Below are 12,277 nucleotides of genomic sequence, written 5' to 3' on the forward strand. Positions count from 1 at the left end.
TGAGAGTAACTAAAACCTTTATTAGATATGGATTTCCAATAACAATGTGAAAACTGGAATTATCATTTCAAAGAGCAGTAAAGTTTGAAATTTTAAAAAGTAGGGGACAAAAAAAAAGAGGTAAAGGAAGACAAATACTATTTAATATCTCCCCTCTGTACACAATGTTGCATATATACAACTACTCCATTTTTTAATAATTTTATATAATGTGAAATCCCCTTAAGCAATTTAGGGTATACAGTTGGTGTCTAACTTGGGGGCAGGGCAGTAGAAACATACTTGATTAACAGTTTTCACTCATAGACATTAGACAATTTTTTCATTTTTTGCCAAGATTTTAGTAGTAAATTCATAAATATAGGAAATACTTCACTCCTTCTGTGTTAATAGAAAACCAATCAAACAGTGCCAGCAATAGTGGCTTAATTATTGATATACAAGAAAAGCACAACACCAATGGGTTTCCTTAATTATGCATTTTAAATATTTATGTGCATTTTATTCTTATACTTACAAATTTTTAATGTTTTAGACAATAGCATGTAAGTTTGAATCCACTGAGATGTTGCTTTCAATTTGAAATATTGTGTATACATGTATATAAAAAATAACCCAATGTATGACTCATCTGACACATGTTTTAAGATCAATAAAGGCTTATTTTCAACATGCAGTTAGAAGAGAGGGGAGCAAGCCAACCTCTCGACACTGTCTTGTTGCTGGCTCGTTTTTCCAGTGGTATCAATAGTGGTTTTTGGAGCAAACCATGTGCCTTCGGCCTATAAATAAGATCAGATACCACAATCATCAAGAGGGGCAGAGGAGCTGTGCAAAGGGAAATAGGCAGATGATGTAAACTGTTAAGGATGCATTTTGCATTTTTTCTTGTTACTGGATTAAAACAAGCCAATGAAGGGAAGAAATTATAAATAGGAACAAAACTGCAATCAAATCAAGACATAATAGCCGAATTAATTTCTTTTAATATTGCATATATAGATGTTTAGCCATACTCTAAGATCAACTCTTTAAGAGCAGAACTTTATATCCAATTTACATGCTTCAGATATCGCCTTTCTTGTTTGTTACAGTAAGGTCTTGTATCCAAATATTCACTTGTACACTGAGAGCTTTAAGAAAAAAAACAGGACACAGAGGGAGTTGCCATTTTTAGCAGCAATGAAATATCACTAACCCCTTTTTACATACCGAATTCAAGTCACTATCAGAGGTGAGTGTACCACAAAGTTACCAGTTACAAAATTGCTAGTTCATTTTTAAATTAATAACTTGAAATTACCCCTGCCCCCCACCCTATTACATCCCTTTTTATAAACAGCAAACATTTTTGCTTTTATACATAGGCTAGCAGGCTTGTTTCAATATGAAAGTGCTAATTCATTTACAGATTTTTAAATCAGTTATGTAGTGCTACAATAAATGTCCAATAATCTACATAGGAACAATCTTTGATGAATGAAAATGAAGACTGAATAAGGCTATCATATTACCTTATCTTATTTACATACAAAGGATACCCAATGGTGAGGAAGAGACAGAAATCGGACAAATACTCATAGGTGTAAAAATTACATCTACCTTTGAGCTTTATACTGTAAATGAGACATTTTAAATAGTCCTGTAGCCCATGCCTATTTTTTCCTCAGAAAAAGAAAAGCTGCCTTCATGACATACCCTCTTGTTTCAGATTTCCACAGTGTCACTTGAAGCTTCAGAGTCAGGATCTTACTTTCTTCAAAAAATAAAGAAAATACCCCCACATTAACCCCCCTCCCCACAAAAATCCCTCTGGTTTCACTTCCAGTGCCAGGTTGCATGATCAGGTCCCACCTCCTGGGTTTTTTTGTCCATCTATTGATCAATTAGTTTAGAGTAGGTAACATGAACCAGTTCTGGAACCACTACTAGGAGGAACACAAGCTCTTCACTACAATCACACAGCAGGAAAGAAACTGAGAACTCAATTCATCCCTGGTGCCGGGCCTCCAAAATTGAAAGAACTTGGCACAACTGGAGCACTGAATTTGTATCCTCCATGCTTCTCAATCATTTTGGATTCTAGAAAATAAATAAGTGAAACTTTAGTAGGGCATTCAATTATCTTACTACTTTGTAGGGAAAAAAAAGACTTAAGAATTAACAAGATAGTAGTTTACCATTAGTGGCCAAGGTGTTCCAAAGTTGACAGCTCTATTCTCCCTGACAAAAGTATAAGGGGAAAGAGGGCATGCACTATGTAGAGAAGACAATCTGTCCTGTTTTATGCTATAGAATCCTTTAGCGAATTTTAATTTCCATGGTTAAGGAAAATTGCTGCAATTATAGTTGTGTGCCATCATGCCTGACCTCAAGAAAAAAAAAAAAATCTTTAAACACTCCATTGTGAGTCATAAGGAACCATGATTGATACCAGTCATATGTATCAATAAGGAACCATCTTGAAAAGAATTCCAAAATAAAAAATACTTAAGAGCTGGGTATAGTGGTATTTGCAACACAGTAAGACACTATCTCAAAATAAAAAAGGTGGGAAATGTAGCCCAGTATAAAGCACCTCTGAATTCAATCCCTAGTATCTTTTTTTTTCAATCAGAGTATCTTTAAAAAAAAAAATCTTTTTAATATTTACTATTTTTTTTTAGTTATAGATAGACACAATACCTTTATTTTACTTGTTTATTTTTATGTGGTGCTGAGGATTGAACCCAGTGCCTCATGCATGCTAGGCAAGCACTGTACCACTGAGCCACATCCCAGCCCAAGGGATCTCATCTTTGACCACAACTATAAAGGGGTCTGGGTATTAAAACCTAGAGAAAACTGTTACAAAGTATATAAAATTAAAACACACATTTGCTAGGCGCAGTACTACACGCCTATAATATCAGCAATTCAGGAAGCTGAGGTAGGAGGATCACAAATTCCAGCCCAGCCTCAGCAACTGAGGCCCTGAACAACTTAGTGAGACCCTATCTCTCTCTAGAGAGAGAGAGAATTTTTTAATATTTATTTTTTAGTTTTCGGCAGACACAACATCTTTGTTTTTGTATGTGGTACTGAGGATCGAACCCGGGCCTCACGCATGCCAGGCAAGCGCGCTACCGCTTGAGCCACATCCCCAGCCCAAGAGAGCCTATCTCCAAATAAAAAGGGCTGGGGATGTGGCTCTGTATTTAATCCCTGGCACACACACACACACAAAAAGAGTAGATCTTGAAAATGCATTCCAGAGCTGGAAGTATATATATATGTATATATGTATATGTATATATGTATATATACATACATATAGTGGTGTGTATATGGTAAAGTATATATATATATATATATATATAGTGGTAAAGTTTGGTTCCTAACATGGAGCATAGGGATGGAGTGGAATGAGGGAGTATATTAAAATGTTTAAAGATTAAAAAAAACTGGGGTTTTTCTATAATATATTTCAGAAAAAATTTTTAATTCATTACCTTTTTTTTTTAGTACAGGGATTTAACCTGGGGTGCTTAATAACCAACCCACATCCCTAACCCTTTGTATTGAGACAGGGTCTTCCTAAAATTGCTGAGGCTGGTCTTGAAAAATGGCAATTGTCCTGCCTCAACCTCCCAAATTACTGGGATTACAGGCGTGTGCCAACACACCCAGGTAATTTATTACTTCTACTGGGTTTGATCCAAAACACCACATAAAAATAAATAAATAAAACAAAAGATATTGTGTCCATCTACAACAACAACAACAAAATGTTTAAAAGAAAAAACTTTGAAGTCATTAATTACATCAAAAAGGGATTATGGTTGACTAACATACCATGGGCTGCTCTTCTTTGATCGGCAAGAGTTGCTATGTCTTGTAACTGTTTTCTTTGTTCTTCATTAAGACCATGAGTCAAAGCTTGATACCATACAGGATTACGATTCTGAATAGCTATCAAAACAAAAACAAGTAGGAAAAAACATTAATACGCAGGACTGACAGCTTTTTTTTTTTTCTTTTCTTTTGGTACCAGGGATTGAACTGTGGGGCATTCAACCACTGAGCCACATCCCCAGCCCTATTTTGTATTTAGAGTCAGGGTCTCACTGAGTTGGTTAGCACCTTGCCATTGCTGAGGCTGGCTTTGAACTCTTGATCCTCCTGCTCAGCCTCTAGAGTCCCTGGGATTACAGGCGTGTGCCACTATGCTGGGGAACTGATACGTTCTTTCTATTCTGTTCTGTCTATCCGCAACCCAAAAATGAAATTCTCCCCAATAACTTTATTTCTATTTACATATTTGTTTGTTTGTTTATTTTTGTGGTGGTGGGAATTAAACCCAGGGCCTTGTGCATGCAAGGCAAGCACTCCACCAACTGCGCTATATCTCCAGCCCTCCCAAATAACTTTAAAAGTTATCTTAAGTTATTTATGGAATAAAAGATATAGGGCAAACAGTAATTCCAGTTCATCTTTGTGCTTCAAAAATATCATAATTGTTCTTATTGTATTGTACTAGGGGTGTTTCAATAATAAAATTAATTTAAGTGGTAGAGCACTTGCCTAGCAACTGAGAGGTGCTGAGGGTTCAATCCTTGACACCACATAAAAAATAAAATAAACTGGGTGCAGTGGCACACACCTGTAATCCCAGCGGCTCTGGAGGCTGAGGCAGGAGGATCCCGAGTTCAAAGCCAGCCTCAGCAATTTAGAAAGCAACTCACTAAGCAACTCAGTGAGACCCTGTCTCTAATAAAATACAAAATAGGGCTGGGGATGAGGGCCAGTGATCAAGTGCCCCTGAGTTCGGTCCCTGGTTCCCTAAATAAATAAGTAAAATATTCAGAGTTAAATGACTTGAAAATACAGATGCAAGAAAAAGGGTGAACAATACAAAATACACGCTTTATTTTTCTTCCTCTGCCTACTCAAAAGCCTCTCTTTAATATAACTTGGTTTGTGATTTATGTCACTGCTAGAGTTCTTTCCTGGAGTATGTGAGACCCCAGAGTTGGCAGGCAGTAAAAAGAAAGAAAAAAGAAAAGTATATATACATAAAGTCTTTCCATAGAAAGGTAACTTTGCAATTCTCAAGTTAAAATGACAAGTCACACATTTTTATATCATAGCCTAAAAAATGGTTACTCTGTGAGGAACAGAACAATTTTTTTCCAAATGTCACAAAAACAAGTGTTAAAATTTCACAATGTTCAACCAAAAAAATATACTACACAAGTGAATATAAAATGATGGTAGGTCTGAGCAAGTATTTCCCTATTTCACACATACATCTGCAAGCAAGAGTCTAATATAGGTTTTACCCCCAAAATTTTCACTGCCGAGCAAGTAAAGAATGTAAAAGTGATTTCCACATGTATTGGGTGCAAGGTAGTTGGGGGGCAAAAACCTAATGCTAAATTACAAGATCTTCTGTTTCTCCTTTACTTCAACTGTGCAGTGGCGCTGTATTAGAAACTATGTTTTAGAGACTGTCCTGTTCATACCTAACAAAAAACAAAGCAAGCCAGAAGTTCTAGCACTTCAATCAATTCTTGTTATTATCTAATTCAGAAAACTATTTGTGAACTGGCATCAAAAATACTTTCATGGGCTTGGAGTACTTAAACCTTGGTTATGAAAGAATTTATTCCATATCAAAGTTCCTATGTAGAAATGATAATTAACAGTGGAGAACCCTGAGAGGGAAGGACTTTCAAATTTAGTGGCAATTTAAATACCCCCCCCCCACTACTGGGGACTGAATCCAGGGTTGCTCTACCACTGAGCAACATCCTCAGCTCTTCGTATTTTTTATCTTGAGGCAGGGTGTTGCTAAGTTGCCCATGCTATACTCAAACTTTGATCCCCCTGCTTCAGCTTCCCAAATAGCTGGAACTACAGAACTATGTGATCAGCAATTTAGTTTCATAAAATGAGTGGTGGACTATAGGCATTACACCTTGAAATTCAAGCAAAAGATGCTATTAAACAAAAATAGCATGTCATATTCTATAGCCACACATAACTGTGATATATCTAGAATTCCAGGAGAAATCTGTATCACTACAACCAAATTTGGGTGGTTAAATTAGCTGCTTGAAGCTTAAAATTGATTATATTAGAATTGCTAATTCTGTAATAATAGAATGAATTGATTAAGAGATGCAAAAATACATAAATACTGAATAGATATAAACATGGAAGAACAATTGAGGAAAATTGAAAGACTGAGAATCAGAAGAAAGAGGAATTGTCACTGTACTTTTAAGAAATACACTATATTCTAGAATGTATCTTTCAAAATTATACACTAAATGGAAAAATAAGAGGAAGAGGACAGAATACTCAGTAGCTTGATGGCATCATCATAAATAATTTTGGGTACTTTAATTAATCTCTTCATTAAAGGACAGATTGTTTAATGAAAGGTCTATATGTGATAAGCTGACTTACTTTGAAATATAGCTTTAAATATCTGATACTCATCAACAGGGTTGTCTTCATCATCAATGATTGTGGAATAGCCTTCCAGAGCAGTCTCCTCTGCATCATCTTCTTCCCAATCATCATCATCTCCATCTTCACCTGCTTGCTTAGCCAGAATTTCCAAATATTCTTGCCCATCTTCATCAATATCATCTTCATCACTGCCTAGTTCCTCTGCCAAATCATAAATATAACACTGAAATGGTTTGTTACTCAAAGTGACAATCGCTTACCATTTTCAGCAAATTATAATTCATTAATAAAGTCAAGGAAAAGTTCCAGGAATTGGTGTTTAAACACATGTCTAGCAACAGACAGAATAATAACTTCTCAAGCATGTCCAAGAAACCCAACCATGTCTTGTTATTCTAAACACCAGAGATGATTTTTTTTTGGGGGGTGGGGCAAGGGGTTGTACGAGTACCAGGGATTGAATTTAGGGGCGCTTTACAACTAAGCCACATTTCCAGCCTGTTGTTTTTTGTTTTTTTTTTTTGAAAAGGGTCTCACTAAGTTGCTAAGGCTGGCTTTTAACTTTCGATTCTTCTGCCTCAGCCTCTGGGATTACAAGTGTGAGCCACCTCACCTAGTTTGTAGGAAGATTGCAGCCCATGATATGCTCTTGGCCTTCTAGTATGAAAATTCAAACTAAATACCAATAAAAAATTATATAGTTTGAGTAATACCCATAGAAACTTTGGCAGGGGGCCAGTGCTGGAAATCAAACCAAGGGCCTCAAGGAAGGTGCGATACAACTGAGCCACATCTCCAGCCTCACCCATAGAAACTTTTGTGAGATCAAATAAAAATAAAAAAGGGCTAGGGATGTAGCTCAGTGGTAGAGCACCCCTGGGTTCTATTCCTGGTACTGCCAAAATGGAAAACAAGACCCGTTAAGTTAATACTTGCGGAAAAAGAAAAGAAACTGCAATGCCTATCTTACCTTGAATCAATTTCAGTAATTTCTTTTTAAAAAATATTTGTTTATTTTTTTAGTTTATTTTTATGTGGTGTTGAGGATTGAACCCAGGGCCTTGCATGTGCTAGGCAAGGGCTCTACCACGGAGCCACAACCCCAGCCCCTCAATGGCAATAATTTCTAATACCACTTATGCATTCTTTGCTATATTTGCTATGCCAAACAAATACAGAGTAACCATCTTTTATTGATTGCATACTATAATGCCTGGAACTTCCCTCTTATAGGAAACATAGATGACAATTCTGCCTTTATAGACTTTGCTACTCTTCTGAGATAAGGAAGTCTTTCTATGAATGAACAACTATAAATGCATCTGGCTATGATCCTAAATTTTGGGAGAAGGACTAGAAAAAAGTTAAGTCCAGTAGTTTTTTAACTATATATGTGTTGCTGAAATTCACCACAAATCTCTTACCAGTTTCATCATCATCTTCAGCTTCATCATCATCATCACTGTCGTTTTCATGTTCTGCATGACAGGCATACGCTCTTTTTAATCCATTAAACAAAAGGATAAAAGCTGGCAAAATCTGTCCAGAAACCTGATTTAAAACTTGTGGTATCTGTTCCATATCAATAAGAGCACAGAGGCCAAGAACACACATCTTTCTGTCATGAAGCCTAAAAAAATAATATAAAAAAAATAATTTTCCTCTATTTTCTTAAATAGAGTTCTTCATAAAGGTCCAATTCATGTTACTTACCCCAAGAAACAGTCAACATCATTAAGCCACTGTGTAATAAAATGGTTTGTAACCGGTTCAACGTTATTAGGGAAGCGAAGATTTTCTAAGGTATTGAGTAGGAGGTGCGGATTATAATATAAAGCTGCAATTGCAACTTGCAGGCACATTGTTCGCAGTTCACTTGTCTTAACCTCTCTTGTCAGTCTCTCTAAAGCTGCCTCCACGAATAAGGGAATGCACTGTAAAGAAAGATTACAAGGTAGTCCAAGACTGAAATGAATAGCACCCTAACTATTCTATCCATATTAACTGTTGCCTCAACTAACCCTTTAGGCTCATTTAATTACTAAAGCTGTCAGAAATCTTAAGCCAAAATTTACCTAGCATAACAAAGTACACATGAAACTTCAATACTTGTATTTTCAACATATTAAATATATGTTCATTAATATATATTGGTTAAATTTTACACCAACAGTGAAAATAAATGCTATGGTACACAACAGTGTATCACAATATATTGTAAATGCCAAAAGGAGAAAAGATGTAAAAAATTGATTTATTCTCTGAAGTTCCAAATAAAAGCATTAGAAGTTAGCCTTGGGCTGGGGATAAAATGAAATTCAAAGGTAGACTGTCTGCCTATCATACATGAGGCTCTGGATTCAATCTCAGCAACCTACACAGTTACCCTCACTGACCTGGTCAATGCCACGCCCTTTGCATTGTAGAATGATGACCTCTAACAATTTTGCTGCATGACATTCTGCATCTTCTCCCGCAACTCCTGTAAGAACCTGATCAACAAAGAATATAAATTCCAAGAAGGTTTCATGAAAATGTTTACATCAGAAATAATTTCCTTTCCTTTCCTTTCCTTTCTGAGCAGTTCTGAATGATTACAATGTTCATTGTAGAGACTAAACTACAACACCTGAGGATTTAAACTTGTCAAATAGTCTAGCCTTCTGGTGTCCTGGTCTTAGTGATCAAAGCATCTATCCTGAAATGCCATTCTGGATTAAAACAGGATATGAACCACTACCTTCTCACACAAAGGGTAGAAGCTAAAACACTTAATCTTTCTCAGGGTACTGACTCTTCTGTTAAGAATTACACAAATGCTGCTATTTGTAGACAAAACATTTGTCTCAAAAAATGAAAAATGATGAGTTGGGGTGCCGTGGGATAAGGAGGAAGAAATATCCTATTGATGGCAACCACTGGCCTATAAACAGCAGACAAGAACTAAAGAACATGGACATGACATGGTACTTAACATTAGAAAATTATAAATGTATGGATAAGTGTTCTGGAATAACAAAGTAGATTATAAGAGTATTATCTCTTTTACCATAATATTAATATAGACAAGATAACTGGCAAAAAATGAATAACACAACTAAAGAATTACTGTATGAACAAGAGGTCAAAAGGGAAAATTATTAAGTGAAAGACAAGCATATCTAAAACCTTTTTGACAAAAATACTTTTCCCCTTCGTAAATCAGATTATCACTAAGGTTGTTGCCCAAGCTGGCCTTGAATTCATGGGCTGAGGAATCTTCCTTCCTCAATCTCATCAGTAGCTTGAATTACATCCATACCTGGCAGCAAAGATCATTTTTTATTGTGCTGCTACTTCTTAACAAAAACTGTTAGAAATTCAAATAGTATGAATTATATCACCAGCCCCCCATTTAAACACATGTTTCCCCAATCAAACTGTAAATAAAAATTTATCCCCCTACCCTTGTTGTAAGAATAGTATTTTTACTTTCTAGCCTCTAGAAACCTTCAATCTCCAAGTATTTCTTTCCTTTATACATCTCTATCCAACTCTAACTAAAAAAAAAAAAAAAAATTAAACAAAACAAAACATCTGTCTACTATTCCTGATTCTTTCAAAAAATCTCAAGCTATTGATTCTTTCCTTTAGTTTCCACAGAACTGGGTTAAAGTAAACTCCAGACACTCTAAAAATCAAAACATTTGTAAGTAAATGTCAGAAGCCATAGAGAAGACATGTGCATGCTGAAGTCATTACTAGGTAATCTAGAAAACAAAGTTTTTTTTTGAACTTTTTTCAGGGAGTGGGGTGTACTGGGGATTTAACTGAGGGATGCTTTACTCGTGAGCTACATACCTCCAGGCCTTATTCTTTTTTATTTAAAGACAGTGTCTCACTACTTGGTTTAGGGCCTTTCTTGCCAGGTTTCTGTTCTCCAGACTAAAAGGCTCAGGGGTCACTCCAGTAAAACTGGGCTGACTGGGCTGCGCAAAATAACCACACAAGAGACACAAATATCTTTTTGTTTGGGGTCGCTGTGATGGCTCCTCTGACCTTAAGGGTCCGCAGAAAGAGAGAGAGGGAGAGCACGTGCTGACCCTTTTTACTGAGGAAAGTTATTTAAATGAGGCAAGGGGTCATGTTTCAGAGGGCTAAGTCTATCTTCATGATGTTCACTGTCAGCAGGTTGACTGACACCTGGGTAGGCCACACCCAAGGGCACAGTAAGAGAAGGGGACCCACACAAGGCACTTCCATGGAATATTCTATCCTAATCAGGGCAAGGGATTATATTACAAAGGAATAGGTGAGCGTAGATCCACCCAAGGGGCTGTAGCAAGACATACCCCATGCACGAGACACCGACCCTCGCACCCAAGAAGGATGGGGAAAGCTCTGCCACATTTCTGTGACTGAACGCCTCAGCACCCAGCTGGCGAGGGGAGTGTGAAATCAGTCACGTGTAAGGTTGGTCTCCCACACTTACTAGCTGAAGCTAGTCTTGAATTTAATCCTCTGGTTTCAGCCTCCCAAGCTGCTGTGATCACAGGTGTGCATCATCACGCCTGAGTGTTCATAGCTTTTAAACCCTTTGATTTTATCAGACCCACGTGCTCACCATGTTTTTCATAATGTGATATCAAATGTATCCTCATAATTGTATAGGAGCAAACTTGTAAGATCTAATATTACCTTAAAATGACCTACCTTTTTGCACATACTGTATATCATCTCAAGATACTTGGTATCAGATAGAAGTGTGTCTGTATCAACTGTTACATAATTATGCAGAAGAGGCATCATGTCTGTATTAATAAAAAGCATCAGTTATACATGTTTACTAATACAAATGCTTTATCTTTGCTTCTGAAAATTTTCCTTAGAAAAGGGCAAATCTGTGAAATCAGATGATCTATTTTTTTTTTAACTCCTAGTATGGGGGATTTAACTTAAAGGAGTTTTACCACTAAGCTACCTCCCAAGCCCTCTGTATTTTGAGTCAAGGTCTCCCAACTTGGTCCAGGGTGATCTAAAATTTGACAAGGCTGGCCTCAAACTTACTATCTTCCTTACTCAGCTTTCTGAGACACTGGGAATACAAGTAAACATCATGATGCCCATTTTCTGTCATTCAATTTTAGTAAAGATGTATTCAATTTTAATGCAGAAAGGAACCTATTTCTTAATTTCTTAATTATACATAAAATAGCTATGGGGGCACTAAAAGAGCAAACCTAAAATAACTAAGTCAAAATGTAAAACAGAAATCAATACAATGTGTTGTCCTTGAGGATTAACTACTAATGATAACTTACCCAACCAATGAAGACCATTTAAAAGTATATAACCAAATGATAAGCTATAAATGAATCAATCAACACGGGGAAAGGTGAAACCCTCAGTATTTTCATGCTAATTAGACTTACCTGTAAAGTAATCAAAGCCATCTTGCTGAAAGACCTCAAATACAAGGGGCAGTAGCTGCCACATCTGTGGAGATACTTGTTGACATGTCAAACTATGAGCCAAAGAGAAGATCTCTTCATAGAATTCTAAAAGAGAATACTAAGTCATTAGGAAAATGTTTACCAATGTGAATGGCACTAAATTCTTAGTACAATATGTGTAATGATACCTAAGACATGCTGCTGTAAAACAGTACCAATGACCTGTAAGCAGATCCCTTCAAGTTGCTGGGTTATCTAAAAAAGGGGGACAAAAAAATCATATGGAATTGCAGCACACTTAATAAATTATTAAGATAATATACAATAACCCACTACATTTCTATATGAAAGCACATTGTTAAATCATATTGTTATGAAATGACATG

The 12,277-nt window shown here is 36.4% G+C and overlaps 1 protein-coding gene across 6 annotated transcripts in view; it reads right to left on the reverse strand.

The window, feature by feature from the left end:
* Ipo7 (importin 7) overlaps positions 1-12,277 on the reverse strand; it is a 59,672-nt gene continuing 47,395 nt past the window's right edge. For 5 of the 6 annotated variants that reach the window (XM_058576875.1, XM_058576874.1, XM_046438153.2 and 2 more), the window contains 9 exons: positions 12,080-12,146; positions 11,871-11,996; positions 11,152-11,249; positions 8,856-8,951; positions 8,173-8,393; positions 7,884-8,089; positions 6,454-6,660; positions 3,835-3,951; positions 1-2,082 (listed from right to left, as the gene is read on the reverse strand). In XM_058576875.1, the coding sequence (XP_058432858.1) occupies positions 1,985-2,082; positions 3,835-3,951; positions 6,454-6,660; positions 7,884-8,089; positions 8,173-8,393; positions 8,856-8,951; positions 11,152-11,249; positions 11,871-11,996; positions 12,080-12,146 (1,236 nt within the window). In that variant the 3' untranslated portion in view covers positions 1-1,984. Of the gene's footprint in view, positions 2,083-3,834; positions 3,952-6,453; positions 6,683-7,883; positions 8,090-8,172; positions 8,394-8,855; positions 8,952-11,151; positions 11,250-11,870; positions 11,997-12,079; positions 12,147-12,277 lie in introns of those variants that run through there. The other variant, XM_058576876.1, reaches the window with a different exon arrangement.

The sequence above is a fragment of the Marmota monax genome, unplaced genomic scaffold, assembly GCF_021218885.2.
Source record: "Marmota monax isolate L192 unplaced genomic scaffold, Marmota_monax_Labrador192_F-V1.1 WCK01_AAM20220418_F8-fsc00061, whole genome shotgun sequence".
Classification (NCBI taxonomy): Eukaryota; Metazoa; Chordata; class Mammalia; order Rodentia; family Sciuridae; genus Marmota; species Marmota monax.